Here is a 19,081-nt window from a genome sequence, read left to right as displayed (position 1 = left end):
AAGTAGCTTTTCTTGCCATTTGTCCAATTACAGAGGAGGACTTCTCAGATTCCTTTTTCTCAGTTTAAAGAGAGTGAAGTAATAATGTAAAGGCTAATATTCTAATCTTCTCTCCTACTCTTGCAAAACAAGCCTCGACTTGCTGCTCTTTGTTTAAATACAGGAAGTTCTGTTATTTTTTTTATTAGTGCCAAAATTTCTTAACTATACAACAAGTGAGCTTTTTTGGTGGTATACATACTGTATAACCAGCAATTACCAAAATACAGAATTTGTTACTGCAAATATTTTTGTAACAAAAGCTAGTCCCTGCTCACTGGGCTTAGATTAGAACAGCAACAAATACAGAGCTTCTGTAAAAGGCTGCTGCTCGCAAAGCACCCAGAATTATGTTTAAGTACCTATTAAGTTTCAGTACTAACCTGAACTAATCATTACTTAAGATCAAGGTGCCTGTCTGCTTAGGATTCTAAGACGTCCAGTGGTTTCTAAGGATTAGTAAAATAACAGTGGGAGATAAGAGTTTTTAGCTACAGGGCCCTGAAGATGTGGAATGGTTTGCGTGCTACTATAAGAGGTGCCCCTTCAGTCTCAGCTTTTAAATCCAGGCTAAAGACTCACTATTTCAGTTTAGCATACCTTGTGAATTTCAACACAGCAATTCATAATGCGACTCAGTAGTGTGTATGGCCCCTACATGCAACCACTCATGCTAGATGATTTTGATCAATTCCTTTCTAATAAAGGTTGAGCATTCCTAACCCGAAATGCTTGGGGAAAGTAGTATTAAAATTTTCAGATTTATGAATATTTGCATATAGTATACAACAAGATACCTTGGGGAAAAATGTGATCAAGTAGGAAAATGTAGCAAAACCAGCCAAATAAAATTGATTACTGCACTTGTGAGTTATCTAGCCATTTTTATAATCTGACTTGATAAACATATTAAACCTCAAGTGATAATGAGAAGACTGCATTTTAGTTACCCTTAAAAGAGGCCTAATACTGCATGTTTGATTCAAAGTGTTTTGAGTGGTTTATATCAGTTACCTATCACTTTTCAGGGAACTGGCTGACAGGTCAGGAATATCTCAGCCAAAACACATCATACCTGCTATGCTAGAAGACATTAACTATCCAACAAGGTGCTATATTCAGTTTTCATATGGTTTGGGTGTGCATACACAAAACGCAACAAGATTTTGCCAGCATAAAAAAAAAAAAAATGTACAGCACTGTTCAGATTTCCAAAAGCAACCTGAGCAATTTACTGTACTCTTGTTGCAAAAAAAGGCACCTGGCAAGAATGAGCTGAGAATAAGCAGTGATGTTTCATTCATGCAAGAGTTGTCAACAATGTTAACACCAAATTCCCTGAAGCCTAAGAAAAAAGTCAATCCCGGGCCACCGTAAATTCCTTCACACCACACGATCAGCATCTTTGTTTTGCAAATGTGTCCATCAGCACAAGCAGCCTGCTATCCCATCCCTGTTACAAACTCAAAGCAAATGTATGTTTTTATAATAGTAATAATAACAGAAGCTCACTATTCAAAACGGAAAATGCGGAGAAGACCTGGGATCAAACCCATACACATACAAGCATACAATGGAGTGCATGCATTAGTAGTGGTATTACGCAGTGAAAATGGACAGCGAACATTCCGAAACTGAAGCTGTAGCAGATGATAAAGTTGAACATGATGACACAGAAGAACTTTTGCTGGAAAAAGGAGTCACGTCTGTTGTCTGGAGATACTTTGGATTTAAAAGGTCGGATGTGGACCAGTATGTTCAAATGTATGAATACTGTTTCTGTACTACTAGATAATACTACAAGCCAAGTTGTATTTTTTTCCAATACTGTGTAATGTACCTGGGTACTGTGTAATAGTTTGACGACATGTTGACTTTATTCAATATTTCCACTTTAATCTCAACGCTTATGACGAGAATAAAGTCGACATTTCTACTTTATTCTCACTGTTTGTCGAGGTTAAAGTCGACATGTTGACTTTATTCTCGTAATTTGTTATTAAAGTTGAACATCGTAAACTAAACTTCATCTTTAAATTTACTAGATTTTCTCAAACCCCATCATAAGTTATGTAGCACATTAACTGCTTTGTGTTGTGTTCCCGGAGCCATGTTAATCGCTACATGCTTCTTAAACTATCTTCCTCTTGCACTAAGAGGAGGCACATACAGCACACAGAATACATTAATTTCATGATATTCCTGCTCCCTGAACATTTAAAATGCTAAGATAAATACTTGATATAAATTTTCATGATGAAATGCAATAAAGCATGTATTAATCATGGTGGCATGGAGGTTGCACTGCATCCTCGCAGCAATGGGGTCCCGGGTGTTCCCTGCATTGAATTTGTATGCTTTTCTGGTGGGTTTACTCGGCATGCTTCAGTTTCCTTTCAAAGTCATGTAGGATGGTTGGTTTTGCTATGCTATATCAACCCTGCTAGTGTATGTATTGCTCGTATTCACCCTGCGATGTGCTGGCGCCATGTTTAGGATTTCCTCCTGCCTTGCACACAATGCTTGCCGGGATGGGCACAACCCTGAATGGATGACATAATTAAACATGTAACACAAAGATTTTTTTTTTTTTTAAAAAAAAAAGTTCTGAGCACTCCGTGGTCCAAGTTTTGAACTACAGTGGTACCTCAAGATACGAGTGCCCCAACATACGAGTTTTTTGAGATACTAGGTCGATTTTTTGCCTTGGGTTACGAGCCAAAATTCGAAATACGAGCCATCAAAGAGCTTGTCGCCGCACATTCAGAGGAACTGACGACGGAGGAGTTGATGGAACTACAGACGTGGCAACATACAGAGGTTCTTCAGGAGATCGGTATCACGGAGGAGGTAATCTCCTAAAGTGAGATAAAGGAAGTGTTTGCAATGTGGGAAAAAGTTTCAAACTTAAAAGAAAAGAAACACCCTGAAAAAGTTACAACTGATTGTGCAGCGGCGCTATTTAATGACACTTGCCTAAAACTTGACATCATTGAAAAGAAACACCCTGAAAAAGTTGCAACTGCCCATTCAGTGCCACTATTTAATGACACTTGCCTAACATTTGACTTTATTGAAAAGAAACCCTGAAAAAGTTCTAAAGGGGAGGACTAAACAAAGCTTCTTAGATAGGTTTCTATTGAAATACCTTCAGAATGAAAGTGACGAAAGCGTGGCAAAAAAGAAAAAAAAACTAGAAGAAGAAAATTAAGTGAAGTGAAAGAATAAAAACATTACAATATGCTAATCAGCCCTCGCCAACATCTGTTTATTTCTTTAGATTCTCATTTATGTATTAGGTTTTATTTTGTTTGTATGCAATATTTGTTCATTATAAATACATTTGTCTTATGTTGAAAACATTTAATAAAAAATTGGGGTGGTTTTTCGAGGGCTGGCACGAATTAATCTAATTTCAATTAATTTCAATGGGGAAAATTGATTTGAGATATGAGCATTTTCACTTGCAAGCTCAGTCACGGAACAAATTAAACTCTTATCCTCAAGGTGCCACTGTAGTTTTAATTTCACAAGGACGTTTATCGTGTGGCGATTTGTTATGTGGAGAAAGAAAAAGGAAGGATAGGAACAGGGGGTTTAATATATCAGAAAGAGACAGCACGCATGCAATAAAGAAAGCCCGCTCAGAACATCATCAAGATCATGAACCCAACATTTACACAATAACTAAGTTAAACCTGTGCGATACCCATTCATACATCCAGTTTTTTGGAACCTCGTCACATCTGCCATAAAGTTCTCTACACTGAAAGTACACCTAGGGACCTCTTATATACACTACCGCCACACTACCGTGCATGTTTAATACCTGTTTTAATGCATTTCATCATGAAAAATTATCTTCACATTCTACATTTTCAGAGAGCAGGACTATCATGAAGTGAATGGGATTCTACCTCTTAGTGCAAAAGGAAGTCGGTTTAAGAAGTGTGTAGCGATTAACAACTGGTTCGGGGGAACACTTAAAGCATTTAATGTGCTACATAACTTATGACGGGGTTTGAGAAAATCTAGTGAATTACACACTGATTTTAGGAAGAAGCTTAATTTACAACATTCTACTTTAATGACAAAATAAACTGAGAATAAAGTGGAAATGTCAACTTTAATCTCGACATATACTTTTTTTTCCTTCACTGTGTCCGTATTTTTTTTCTTCACCGTGGCCCCAATACGATTCCGTAGGGCTATACCACAAATAGCATTATAATTATTTTTTAAGGATCTCTTTGTATACCACATTGTGAGTTCGGCCCTCCGGTTGTATTATGACCAAGCTGCGCGCTGAGCTTACTCTTGAGCATGCAACATACAGTTGGCCATGTGAACAGTAATCTTGTTTCAAATCTCACAGCTTGGATTGCTGCTGTCCTAATCGGTTTGAGTTTCATGGTTTGCTTCAATTACGACAGTATTTGCCGGACTTGTGTTGAAGTGACATTCGGCAACTGTCAAGCATTGTAAGCATACAACAGGCTTCATCGATAACTTCTCATCCAGCTTTTGAGAGTTTAAACATCCATAAAGATCAAAGTGTCCACTACTGAAATCGTCACCTGTGAATCTAAGATGTTTAAGAGGTATTGCCGGTTGTCGAAAGGTGTAAAATATTTGGCCATTTCAGTACACTTGAAAGCGACAACTGAACAATTCAGCGGAAGCCATCAACTCCCATGCAGAACCATAGGTGAAGGGCTTAAGCATTTCACTCTTCTAGTGCTCCTGTGTAGTATAATTATCTCTTGTACCATCATCAGTCCACACCTTGAACCTGTCCCAGTCATTCAATACATAAGACACAATGTTCCTCCAGATATCAAGAGTGAGCCTGATATGGCCGTGCAATATTTAACAAAGACAATGGAAAAGGCAGGTGCCATCTCCGGGCATGGAAACCACTCGGTAAGTGACAGTTCTTTGATCGATGGCGATCACCTCAACAGACATGTTAATGGGGGTACGGTTGGAATGATAAAGGAAATGGGTACCTGAACAATGTAAAGCAAGTCTAAAATACCTACACAATAACTATAATCGTAATAAATGAACAGCAGCGGAGAAGCCGTGGATTAAATAAAAAGGCTGTAGTTATCAGCAGGGAGACATGAATACCGTGGTGAAGCAAGGGAATGTAGAGACTGGAGCGACGGATGGCCTTATATAGGCAGGCAGCCAACAACGTGGGAGGCGTTGGGATGGGGGACCCAAAGCCGCCTCGCACGGTGACCGAGCTACAGGCTATGGACGTATATATGTACGTAAGTAGGATTCAGTTAGCGTTGGGAACCCGTGTACCAAATTTCTTGAAGATGGGCCCATAAGTAACAAAGACCGTTGAAAAGTTCAATATGGCGGCCGACAGTGGCATCATACCACCGAAATAAGTACCAAATTTCAGCCTTCTACCTACTCGGGAAGTTGGAGAATTAGTGATGAGTGAGTGAGTCAGTGAGGGCTTTGCCTTTTATTAGTATAGATATAGCTTAGCTTGAAGCAAGGCCCATATTAATGCAGTTTGCCTTAATGATGGTTCAGTTGGTAAAGATGTCATCACCAAGTTGCAATTGTTTTATTTTTATTTGGTGAATACTGTGTAATGCATCTGGGCTTGAAGTCTTGGAAGTAATAGTATTACTACTGGAAGTGGCACTATTTTATTGTTATTACTATCAGAATACCTGCGCTTCGCAGCGGAGAAGTAGTGTGTTAAAGAAGTTATGAAAAAGAAAAATTTTAAAAATAACGTAACATGATTGTTAATGTAATTGCTTTGTCTTTGATATGAGTGTTGTTGTCATATCTATATCAAAATACCCACGCTTGGCAGCAGAGAAGTAAAAAGAAAATGAGTGTTGCTCATACATACATGCACACACACACACACACACACACACAATGGGGTGCCAAACAGGCAAATAAATTGATTTTGTGAATATATAAAGTCGGCGTCAGAATAAAGTCAAAACTTGAATATATAAAGTCAAAAGTTTAATATATAAAGTTATTCCCGATTATATAAAGTCAACATCGGAGTATATAAACTCACTCCTGAATATATAAAGTGAAAGTCAAAATCTATTGATTGAAGTGACTCTGAACTGAACTAAGTTAACAAAAACGTATTCAGAAAAAAAAAATAAAAAAAACACTGTTCGGTTAATGTTTTGAAAATGATGCATGTGCCCTGCCCAGGATTGTTTTCTGCCTTGTGCCCAGTGTTGGCTGGATTGTCTCCAGCAGACCCCGTGACCCTGTGGTCGGATTCAACGTGTTGGGAAATGGATGGATATTCCAGCGCTGACTTTGCATACTCCGATATAGTGATACAGCGATATAGAATTTTGGTCATACCACCCAGCATTAGTACACGCTATCACAGCAGGAAGGCACCAATCGTCTACACGTCTGATGTACTGACAAGAGACAACTTCCTGCTATGTACATCACAGTACAAGCAGGCTTGCTATGGAGAATGAATGGGGGCATCGACGGGCGGTTCATCACCAGCCCACCTCACAGTCACCTCCACTACAGTATGCTGCCTGCAGCATCTGCCCACTGAGAATGAACACGGTGCGGCCAAAGGTGGGTAGTGAATCGCCCCCAATCAATAAGCAGCCATCCAATGCACACTACAATGCTACCCCCCCACCGCCCTGTTCAACCTCAATGGACTGCGTTCAGCCACAACCGGGTCACTGCTTGTAGCATTACCAGCCGCCCACCGAGAACGAACGGGGCAGCCATGTGTGGTGGGCAGGCAGTGAAACCACTTGCCACTAGGAGCCACCCGAGGGACACTACACTGCGCGAGAAGCGAAATTGCTCCCCGCCAGCCTCCTTCCAGCCACCGCTTGCAGTATTACAAGCCGCCCACCGAGTACGAACGGGGCAGCTGTGTGTGGTGGGCTGGCAGTGAAACTGCCCAAGGGACACTACACTGCGCGGGCAGAGAAATTGCCCCCCTCCAGCCACCACTTGCAGCGTCCCCAGGCTCAAGATGACGGAGTGGAAGTTATTGAGGCGCATGCGTCGCAGCTGCGGCCCCGTTCGTATGTCGTAGGTCGGATGTCCGTAACCTGGGGACTACCTCTGCTGGTAAATCCATCAACTATTTACCTCAACTATCACTTAAATAAACCTAGCATTAGTGTTAAAATCTTGGGGGCACTTCAACATGGAGTTTATATAGAATGTACTACATTATTCATTTTATCATGTGTACATTCTAAATTTCTTCTGACATTTTCTCTCTAGCAACTGAAAACTACTGCTTAAAATCAAAGTTAAATATAAAAATTCAAAACATTACTATATCTGTACTGCTGAATTATTGAAATTCAAGATAATTCTGGATATTTTCATTTAAAAAAATTTTTTAAAACTGATTTTCTAACATGCTTTCAAAATGTTTTGACAGAATTCCTTTGTTACATTTGTAGTAAATTACATCATTAGCTCATTAAAATACTTGAATAACTATTTAATGGAGGTATCAAACTGATTCAGTTTTCAGTTGCCACTAAATGCTACTGCTATAAATTTTCCAATATATTTAAATCATCTATCCAAGCTAGATTTTCCTTTGTGAAAACAAAACAGTTTTACATGAATCCACTTTTCTGAACTCTTATAAAACAGAAAGCTTTGATGTTTTAAAATGATTTATAAGAATGATCAGACTTTATTACTTAGCCTCCATAATTATCCAAAATTTAAATATGAACTGGACTAGCAGGGTAAATAGCAGACTGCTTTACATTGTCAACACTCCTTTTAAACATGTCATTTCACTACGTTTATCACATTTTAGAAGTTTTACTAATTAACATTAGATTGGCTTCAAAAACAAAGTGAATTGCACAAATTTAGCTTTTGCTCATTCATATTTAGCAATGAAGTATGACGTTTTGGCTATCCTGCCAACTGACATAATACAGTTTCTGCTTCAAAGAATTAAACCTGATTTTATTTTGGAATAAACTAAATGAAGTTGCTCATTTAAATCACTGGTGTAGACAAGCCAAATAACCCATTTTGTCTGAAATTTGCCTCACTTTTGATTTATGCAGCCATTGTGAAGTTTCCACCCACATCAAACTTGCATCTGATCAGTCACATCACTTCATTATCAACTCATGCACCAATCTATTTCTGAACTAACTCCATAATGGCATAAAGGTACCAATAACAAAAGCCGTGTGTGCATGTTTGTGTGCGTTTTCCCTCTTTTGTATTAAGTACAAATCCTGCAACTGAACCCTGACACCCTGATGTTCTCCTGCCTTATGCTATTTCCAGACACAATTTCTGCAGCTCATCTTTTCAAAGTGTTGATGCTGTGCTGTAGTACGGAAACACACTGTATTTGCCATAGCAAAAAAATACAGGACACAGTTTTCTTGTAATTATGCTTAATATTTCATAATTAGGAGATAAGGATAGTCAAGGTGAAATGAATTTTATTACTGGCACTTGTAAAAAGCATGCAAGCCCCTGATGTAGTTGAAGCAGACATTAACTACTGTAAAAGTATCTGGATGAGATATTAGAACTTATGTTTCTAATACAGATGGTAGTGTTTTCATATAAGCTAATCTTGCTGGCTCAACACCATTGAAAATCATAACAGACCCGAAAAAGCTTAAGTATAGGTTACTATAACTGTACTTGCAAAATGTCAGACTCTTGATCTGCTTGAATATTGCTTTTCTAGAGACAGAATCTGCAATATCATATCAGTCAGTCAGTCAGTTACAGGGACAGAACTAGAGTTCAGAGACAGCTAAAAACTGCAGTGTAAACAGTCCCATTAAAAAATATTTGCAAATATAGGTAATAAATATATATATTCGCCCTGCATTGGACTGATGCACTGTCCAGGGTTTGTTCCTGTCTTGCACCCTATGCTGGCTAGGATAGGCTCCAACACTCCCACAACCCTGTTCAGGACAGAACAGTTTTGAAAATGCCTGACTGAAACGTTTTCTGCCCTGATGCTTCCAACATCCACAACCTCAAAATACAACCGTGTATTAATATAGCAACATTTAAAAAGCCTTTAATACCCTCTTGGGCACAGCCATCAGCAGTGTATCTGTTTGCGGACAGAGTGTTGACCTTGTTGAGAGGTTTACTTACCTTGGCAGTAACATTCATGTCTCTGGTGACTTTTCCTGTGAAGTCAGTAGAGGGATTGGGAGAGCATGGGGGGTCATGAGGTTGCTGGAAAGGAGTGTGTGGCGCTCCTAATATCTATGCAAAAGGACGAAGGTCCAAGTCTTTAGAGTCCTGGTGCTTCCTGTCTTGCTATATGGTTGCGAGACATGGATGCTATCCACTGACCTGTGACAAGACTGGACTCCTTTGGTACTGTGTCTCTCTGGAAAATCCTTGGGTACCGTTGGTTTGAACTTGTGTCAAATGAGAGGTTGCTCATGGAGTCCCGAATGAGACACATTACCTGCATTGTGAAGGAGCGTGAGTTACGGCACTACGGCCATGTGGCGCGTTTCCCAGAGGGTGAGCCGGCTTGTAAGATCCACATTGTTGGGGACCCAAGTGGCTGGACCAAGCCAAGGGGTCGCCCACTTAACACCTGGAAGCTGAAGATAGAGGGTCATTTCCGGAGGGAGGGACTGGACCGTGTGTCTGCTGGTTTGCAAACCGGGATCCCGAGTTGCCGCACCCAGTACATGGCGAAACAACACATGCTCCCCAACCTGACTTGACTTAAAAAGATCATTTGTTTTATCCAATCTACTACAAACTGTTTAGAATAGCTATAGCCAACAATCCTAGTAATAGACAAGATTTTTTTTCTCTCTCACTAGATTGTTTGACACCTTCAAAAGACAAAGTTAAACAATCCTTATACCATTAAACAACAACTTAAGTAAAACAAAAAAAGCCACCTTACCATTGCAATACTCATTTTGGATAATCATATGATCATCTTCAGCCCAGGCAGAGTAGTAACGTACCACATGAGGGTTGTGGCCTAAAACAGCATGAGCATAAACCTCTCTCAAAGCTTGTTGCCTAAGAATAATGACAGAAGTAATCAATAACAAACACTTAAATTCAGTCTAGATGTATTGAACGCAAAAGCACAAAAACTTACTCATCAAGAGATCCTGCTAATGGTTTCTTAGAACGTTTGACGGCATAGAGACATCCATCAAGCCTTTTAACACACTTGTAAACTGCTCCAAACTCTCCCATCCCAATCTGCTCCAACTCCAGAAATTCTGTCTTATAGCGAGAAACCATATTGTTCTCGTGCAAATCAAACTTCTAAATAAAACCACAAAATTTATCAAAAATAAGATTTGTTGCCAACTATTTTAATGAACTTAAATATTTAATATGAATTCAGTTTTGCTTTATTAATGTAAATTTCATAGCTTAGCAGAGAATCGTTTCCCTGAACAACCTTAATACCAAATAAAATCCCACTTGTGTCACACTTCTGCAGTTCATTTAGATCTGTGCTTTTGTCTTAATATAGGCACAAGAACTAATTAGTTAAGTACATAGTTCTGTGCTCCGTTACCATCCTGCAGTCTGTACGTATATCATAGTTTAATATATCCTCACATGCAGAATCAAGTGCAAAGTTAGGATGCTGATGACACTGCACACACAACTTTATAAAACAATCAATCAATATAGATATAGTACCTTAGAAGGTAGAAGCATGTCCTCGGTTTCATACTGCTCACTGGAAATAGAATTACAAATGAATTATATTCCACAGCCTAAAATATAGAGCATTAACCTCTACAAGTAAAATGTGTCAACGTATCTAAAAAGTTTTTTGGGGTGAGTTTAGCTCCCATCAGTCTGGCTGTCTGGCAGAGCAATTCCAGTATTTTCCAATTAGCAAAAATACAAAACAAAATCCAAACTGCAATTATACAATATATTACTTACTACCTGTATATTTTGATTTCTGGAAGTATTAATTTGTAAACATACAGTAGTAATACAGCAGAACAAATTATTTACTGGTCTTTTCACTGTTATTTGTATTGTTTAACTGTTTATTAAGAAAATGAGTTGTGCACAGAATACGCGGCACTGAAACAAACACATAAAACTAGCTTTTATGACAGTATAGTCTAAATATTTAGCTGAAAATATCACATTAGTGTTTACAAAGCCCAAATAAATAATGCACAACAGCTTAAAGTCAAATTTTAAGCTAATCACATTTTAAACATTTAAGACTGGATGGGTATTTTAAAACAAAATCTTTTTTTTTATTTTTATTTTTTAAAAAAGGGTTCCGAACAATTCTGTACAAAGTTCAATGAGATTTTTACCTGCATGTCTCCTATAAACTAAAACAGCACTATAGTAAACAATTAATACAACAGACAATAGATAGGTATGAAGTACACAACAGGTACACTCATGCTGTTGTTAGATGCATTACAGGAGGGTAAAAATCTGGTGACCCTATCCACAATATAGAAACCAATGTAAATAGAATATGCACTTCTCCCTGGAAGAGTTCCTTGGTTTTTGATAAAATGTGGTAAATCTGATCTTTGAAAGCCACCTTAGAACTGGTTTTAATTAAGCATACAATAATGGTTTCTATCTGTTAATCTGGAGCCTGCCTAGCTGTGTCACTGGTAAACAAGGAATACAGCATGGGGAGTATTTGTTGAGTAACCAGAAAAGTGATGTCACAAATACCATATTGTATTATGTATGCCAGCATTTATTGTACCTGTGTGAATAGCAATATGCAATAGCTAGGACCATCCCCCCTGTGGACTGGTTGTGGCAATAAGTAAACTGGGTTATGTTTAATAAGTCCCAATACAAATCTCTTAAAGCATTTCATCACTACAGTGCCAATGGTTCATAGTCTGAGACAAGCCACTTTGTTTTCTTTGGTACAAGGGTGGCTGTATTTTAGAAAGAGTGAGTCATTACAAAAAATGTTATCAAAAAGCGAACTACTTGGATGCTACCAGTTTTTAAGACACACGCTAATATAGTGGCAAACTATTTGCTATAAAGATAGTCATAATCCTCTTCATTTCACCTTCAAATTCAAAGGGCTGAATTATACTATGCAATAGTAAAATGCATGACAGAAATTGTCACAATTAAAACCAACTTACAAAACATTTAATTTCTCAGGGAGAGGAAATAGACATAACTGAATGAGACTTTACTGAGCATGTTATTCATTTGAATACCCTGCAACTTAAAAACTGAATTTGGCATAACATGATTAAACGTCTGATATTGACCTAGAACTGGCGACAACACCAGTAGTACCGAGATGACAACAGAAATGTGTCAACCACTAGAAACTTTCCTGTTATTTTACTATGGTAGAGCACATCAGGAAGTCACCTGTGTTACTTGTCCACACAGTGCGGTATATACCAGTACAATTCTAAATTCACATTCACATGCAATTAACAGCATATAGCCTACAGGTCCTAAAATTGATAATGTGTTACTTTAAGAGATTGAATTTAAACATGTGTATTGCAGAAAACCCAGGATATAATAAAAATCATGGACATTGGAATCAGATGGCAGTACAGCTTCAACGGTTTTTGTTAAAATTTTAATTTTGCATTGTTACTGAAGCGACAACCTGTGAGAGAACATGCAAGGACAGGTCACAGTAAAACAAACCACTTCATTTCCCACTGCAATTTGCTCAGACAGCTAGTTTGGTCAAAAAATGTTTAAAACTGATTCATATTAACTTGTTTAAACTAGTGTACAGATGTACACTGTAATCTAACAAAGGAGAAAAATTATACCTGCTCACACATTCATCATTCTCCATGTGTTTTCTCTTCTGTGATTCTTTGTTTTTCTTAAACGGCTCTGGGGTGAATGGGTTTACATTGACTGAAGGTATTCTGGCTTTATGGGTTGGGTCAGACACAGGAGTACGGCGCAGGAACCGTGGACCTGGGAAGATTTTACCAGTCGAACTATAGTTGTTTGCTTTTGAAAACAAGCTCTAAAATAATAAAGAAAAAAATGATTCAACAAAATATACAAACAGTATAAAAACTATTGAAAGCATTTCTCATTTTACAAAAATTATCAGTAAGAAATAATAAATTTTATTTATATAGCACCTTTCTCATTCTCAAGTTAGCTAGTTTCAGGTCTAAAGAAAACAAAAAAAACCAAACCACACCCATCCCACTTAATGTGCGAGTCCAACTCAACCAGTGCCTACTCCAATAGGCATTAGCCTGCTCCACTAGGAACTAGACAAAACCAGGACACACTCAATCACAAACTTAAATGGGGTTAAAGTCACTAAGCAACCTAAACTGTATGTCTTTGTTTCAAGAGAATCAGACAATCCCATCCCAGTCAATTTAGGAAAAGCAGTCAACTGAAAATACATTTTATTTGCATTTTTGAATATGTTTTTGCTGCTAAAACGCAAAATGATTTTAGGCTTCCCATGTGCTCTGTCAAGGAATCACACCAAGATCTGTTTCAATCCAGACAACCGCATTGTGGTAACTACCAGTTGTCGCCTGCAAATCTGGCACGTCTGAAGTAGAAAGGCCTAATGAATTTGCTCTATTACAATGTGAGCTAATAGGAGAACCTCTATTAAAAAAAAAAACAAAAAAACACGAACAAACTGCTGGCCATTAGTTATTTTCAGAAAGTTAACCACCACCTTAACAGTTACAGATAATTAAAATCAGCATAAGCCTGGGAAAAACAAATTTGGAATATAAACATGGCAGTAGTTTTAAGACTAGCTCTTACACACAAAATCTATGTTAATTCCATGTAGACAGATGCCATTAGGTTTCAGATGGGTGCTGCACAGAAAAAAAAAACACAAGGAGCCTCATGCATAACGCTTTTTGTGAAGTTCAAAACTAAAACATGACATACGGACAAAAGTGGAAATGTACGTAACAAAAAAATTCATATACTGTACATAAGCAAAGTCCCACACAGTTTGCCTTTAGAAATCCCAAACAATGGGAATTTTAACAAACATGCACAAGCCTACAGCCCCTCCCAAACTTCTCCCAGAATTTCATCTATTTGAATATGCAAATCAATATACATAACTCTTTCAATTCAGTTTTTTGTTAAAAGACAAAGGCAAAAGCACTTGCAGTTAAAAAAAATAATTTCAGTGAATGTGAAAGGGAGGTCCTGCTTAGTGAAGTGGAGGCAAGGAAAAAATATACTATTTAGTGACTTAAGAGGTGGTATAAGCAACAAAAGGAAATTAATTCAACTAGCACAGCCTGTCAGAGGCACTCAAAGTTAAGAAAGTCACGCAGTGTCCACAATTTAAAAAAAAAAAAAGAATACATTGCAGAATACATTGCATTAAGGATGTTACAGCTTTCTGAACATTTTAGAATACTATGATATATACTTGATATCACTTTCATGATAAAATACATTAAAGCTTGTATTAAACATGGGGGGGCACAGTGGCATAACCGTAGCGCTGCTGCCTCACAGTGGGGGGTGGGTCATGTCCTGGGTGTTCCATACCCAGAATTTCTGTGTTTTCATGGTGGGTTAAATCCATGTGCTTTGGTTTCCTTCGAAAGATGTGCAGGTTAGGGGAGGTTTGGTGATTGATGCTATTTGTGTATGTGTATGCTCATCCTGTTCAGGAATTGTTCCTGCCTCACGCACAACACTTGTTGCAACGGGCGCAACCCTGGATAGAACAAAAACAAACATACTGTATAACTAAGATTTTTCAATGTTCCTTAAAATTTCTGAACCCTCCATGTTCTAATTTTATAACTAATTTTACCACCATGAAGACATTTAATGTGTGGCGATTGGTTATGTGGGAAAAGTAGATAGGAACTTGGGTTTGTTGTGTTTGATAAAGACAGCATGGCTAAAATAAGGAATGCCAGCTCAGAAGAGCATTCATTGAATTATGGGTCTTTGTCCTCAATCACCAGTTCACAAGCCCAATGTTTACACATTATTTCAATTAAAACAGTGGGATACTCATACATACATCTAGCCTCTTGGAGCCCTGTCACAACTGCCATACATCATGTCTGCATTGAACGGACAGCTGCTTTTACAATCACTTTTTTAGAGATATTGTGGTAAGGTGTCCTAAGAATTTAATGGATGTTCCTCTGGATGAGCTTGATTACAGCTCTACTGTCTCTGTCAAACATACCAACCCACAATTCTTCTCCTTATGTTTACTTTCTCCACATAACCAATCACCACACAATGACCGTCTGTAAAAAATGTAAAACCAGATGTAAACTTAGAATGCCAATTCTTTGTAACTTTTAAAGAACACTGAAAATTTTTCATTATATAGGTTTAATTATTCTATCCATTCATGCCAGTCCCAGCAAGAATTGAGCGAAAGGCAGGAACCATCCCAAGATGAGACACAAGCTCATCATAGGTGAAATACGAGCAAACACACATTTTTTATACAACTTGAGAGCGTGGAAACAGGCATAAGCAACAAGTTTATTATAGTTGACAAAAACTAAAACCAAAAATGAAACCATTAACAAAAACATTTATTTAATCTGAAATAAAAATTAACAAAACTGAAATGCAAAACTAAAACTAAATAAAACTATTAAAAGTAGCTCTAAATTAAAAAAAATAATTTACTAAAAATATTTGTAGTTTTCGTAACCATTTTACAGTCATGTGAAAACATTAGGACACCCTTTGAAAGCATGTGGTTTTTTGTAACATTTTTAATAAATGGTTATTTCATCTCCGTTTCAACAATAGAGAGATTAAAGTAATCCAACTAAACAAAGAAAACTGAAGAAAAGTCTTTTCAAGATCTTCTGTAAATGTCATTCTACAAAAATGCCTATTCTAACTGAGGAAAAAGATAGGACACCCTTGCCCCTAATAGCGAGTGTTACCTCCTTTGGCTGAAATAACTGCAGTGAGACGGTTCTTGTAGCCATCTACCAGTCTTCGACATCGGTCTGAGGAAATTTTACCCCACTCCTCAATGCAGAACTTTTTCAGCTGTGAGATGTTTGAGGGGTTTCTTGCACGTACAGCCCTTTTCAAGTCACCCCACAGCATCTCAATGGGATTCAAATCTGGACTTTGACTTGGCCATTCCAGGACTCTCCATTTCTTCTTTTTCAGCCAATCTTTGGTTGATTTACTAGTATGTTTTGGGTCATTGTCATGTTGCATGGTCCAGTTCCGCTTCAGCTTTAATTTTCTAACTGATGGTCTCACATGTTCTTCAAGCACCTTCTGATACACAGTAGAATTCATCGTGGATTCTATGATGGTGAGCTGACCAGGTCCTGCTGCAGCAAAGCAGCCCCAAACCATGACACTTCCACCTCCATGCTTCACAGTTGGTATGAGGTTCTTTTCTTGGAATGCTGTGTTTGGTTTACGCCAAACATGTCCTCTGCTGTTGTGTCCAAATAATTCAATTTTGGACTCATCTGTCCAAAGAACATTATTCCAGAAGTCCTGGTCTTTGTCAACTTTATCTCTGGCAAATGTCAGTCTGGCCTCGATGTTTCTCTTGGAAAGCAAAGGTTTCCTCCTTGCACACCTCCCATGCAAGTTAAACTTGTACAGTCTCTTTCTGATTGTAGAGGCATGTACTTCTACATCAACAGTAGCCAGAGCCTGCTGTAGTTCTCGAGATGACACTTTAGGGTTTTTGGAGACCTCTTTTAGCATCTTGCGGTCTGCTCTTGGGGTGAACTTGCTGGGGCGACCAGTCCTGGGCATGTTGGCAGTTGTTTTGAAAGCCCTCCACTTGTAGACTATCTTCCGGACAGTGGAATGGCTGATTTCAAAATCTTTTGAGATCTTTTAAATCCCTTCCCAGACTCATAGGCTGCTACAATCTTTTTTCTGAAGTCCTCTGACAGCTCTTTTGTTCTCACCATGGTGCTCACTCTCACTTCAACAGTCAGGAGCACACCAAACTAAATGTCTGAGGTTTAAATAGGGCAAGCCTCATTCAACATGCAGAGTAACGATCTACTAATTATGTGCACCTGGTGTGATATACCTGTGTGAGATCTGAGCCAATTTAAGAGGGAATACATGTGAGGGTGTCCTATCTTTTTCCTCAGTTAGAATAGGCATTTTTGTAGAATGACATTTACAGAAGATCTTGAAAAGACTTTTCTTCAGTTTTCTTTGTTTAGTTGGATTACTTTAATCTCTCTGTATTGTTGAAACGGAGATGAAATAACCATTTATTAAAAATGTTACAAAAAACCACATGCTTTCAAAGGGTGTCCTAATGTTTTCACATGACTGTATACATGATGCCCAGGATCTCTGCCATCACCCAGACGACACATCTGCATTCACAATGAAATTGGCAAGATAAAAGACCTTGGAGGACAAACATTTTAACCAGTGGTACATCCAGGGTTGAATAATGCTCATCAACTGTACCCTTGCCCAAGAAGGGTGAAATATAAGTAAAAGGGAGTATATTAAAAGACAGAATGGAGAGACTGAAGTTACAGGTTTTAGACCGGAAAACAGACTGTAAGACTGCTAAAGATATTTAACCTTCTGGACACTGTTTAGAAGCATGTTGCTTTCTACTTCCATTAAACACTCAATGCTACTTTATCATAGAAACTACATAAAACAGATCAGAAAACGTAAGAGTGTACACTTTTAAATGTGCCCACTGTTACATATATTGTATCATTTTTTAAAATTAGACAACAATTGCAATGTCCTCTTTTTCTCAGAAAAAGATTGAGTTGCATTGCACCCGCCCCATGCAAGTGGAGTCATATTCACATGCCAATAACATGTAAATTGGCCTCAGCCTCAAAGAAGGATGACAGCCATACAGAATAACGGCCACTTCAGTGCGTGTGGAGGCACCCCTTCAATCCTTCATATACTGCCCAGGCAAGCAAAGGCAATGATGAGGACCATTTTTTAACAGCTGAATTCTCCTGACATGACATATTTTTATCATTCCGGCGAAACTTTCCAGCCTTGGCACGGTCTCCAGGAGGGGACACTTGCTCCCTAGGATTGTGTTCTTTAATGAAATGCAGGACATACTTAAACCTGTATATATAACCCTTCACAGGGATTCAGACTGCAACTAAAATGGTCATAAATGGGACCAAAAATAGGATTTGGCAATTAGCATTTCCACTTAGTTTGTCAGTGTCTAATGAAATTATTCAAACTCTAATTATATTGTAACGGATGCAAAAGCCCATTTTTAACTGTTGAGCAGATGTGGTCATTGCTGCTGTTGTGAAAAGAATGGAGATAAAATGCCATCAACTCAGATAGGGAGAGGCAAGTTTGTTGTACCACGTGAACATCACTGACAAAATAAAACTAACTAAACTACTAAACAAATAAAGGCTCTAACTTTTACAAGTAGCCACAATTTACACTGGGTGTTACAGGATCAAATCAAATGTATGTTTTTATTATATTCTAATAATAATAGCATCTCGCTACTCAAAAAGAGGAGCACCTGGACTCAAACCCACAACATTTTGGTTATAATGCAGCAGTTCCCACCTCTGAACCATCCAAGACAACATATCAACTTTGTCGATTAACATTTGAGCTTGGGTTTTTAATTCATTAACAGCAACATGTGAATTGAATTTTTCTTTGGTTATATTCTTGAATAAAAAAGGGTACATATTTGTTATTTGGACTAACACATTATACAACTCATGTCATTACTATAACGTGGAAAAAGCTTGTTTCAGGTATTTATTCAGCGTTTCTTCCCTCACATTTCCTGTCACCCTACATTTACCCATATCATTGTAGAAACGGAACACACATGAAATGCATGTATTCCAAATAACGATATACTAGATTTACCCTATACAACGCAGATAAAGAGCCTTGAGCTGGAACCCTTCCCCCCACCCATACCCCCTCCCCGACCCGGAGTTCAGCTCTGTCGAGGGGGTTTGGGATAGCAGGCTGCTTGCTCTGATCGACACATTTACAAAACAAACAGACGCCAATGGAG

The 19,081-nt window shown here is 38.2% G+C and overlaps 1 protein-coding gene and 1 long non-coding RNA gene across 2 annotated transcripts in view; one reads left to right on the top strand and one right to left on the bottom strand.

Moving 5' to 3' along the window:
* wee2 (WEE2 oocyte meiosis inhibiting kinase) overlaps nt 1–19,081 on the bottom strand; it is a 108,332-nt gene that overhangs the window by 45,642 nt on the left and 43,609 nt on the right. Inside the window, exons 3-6 of the mRNA XM_039770067.1 lie at nt 12,861–13,066; nt 10,744–10,783; nt 10,184–10,356; nt 9,980–10,101 (exon numbers count right to left, since the gene is read on the bottom strand). Of these exons, the coding sequence (XP_039626001.1) occupies nt 9,980–10,101; nt 10,184–10,356; nt 10,744–10,783; nt 12,861–13,066 (541 nt within the window). The remainder of the gene's footprint in view (nt 1–9,979; nt 10,102–10,183; nt 10,357–10,743; nt 10,784–12,860; nt 13,067–19,081) is intronic.
* The window catches only part of LOC120539698, a 46,689-nt gene that overhangs the window by 5,887 nt on the left and 21,721 nt on the right, over nt 1–19,081 (top strand). The gene's annotated exons all lie outside the window — the stretch shown is intronic.

This window comes from Polypterus senegalus, chromosome 11, assembly GCF_016835505.1.
Source record: "Polypterus senegalus isolate Bchr_013 chromosome 11, ASM1683550v1, whole genome shotgun sequence".
Taxonomy (NCBI): Eukaryota; Metazoa; Chordata; class Cladistia; order Polypteriformes; family Polypteridae; genus Polypterus; species Polypterus senegalus.
The sequence above is the reverse complement of the archived record's forward strand: the minus strand, read 5'-3'. Positions and strand labels throughout refer to the sequence as shown.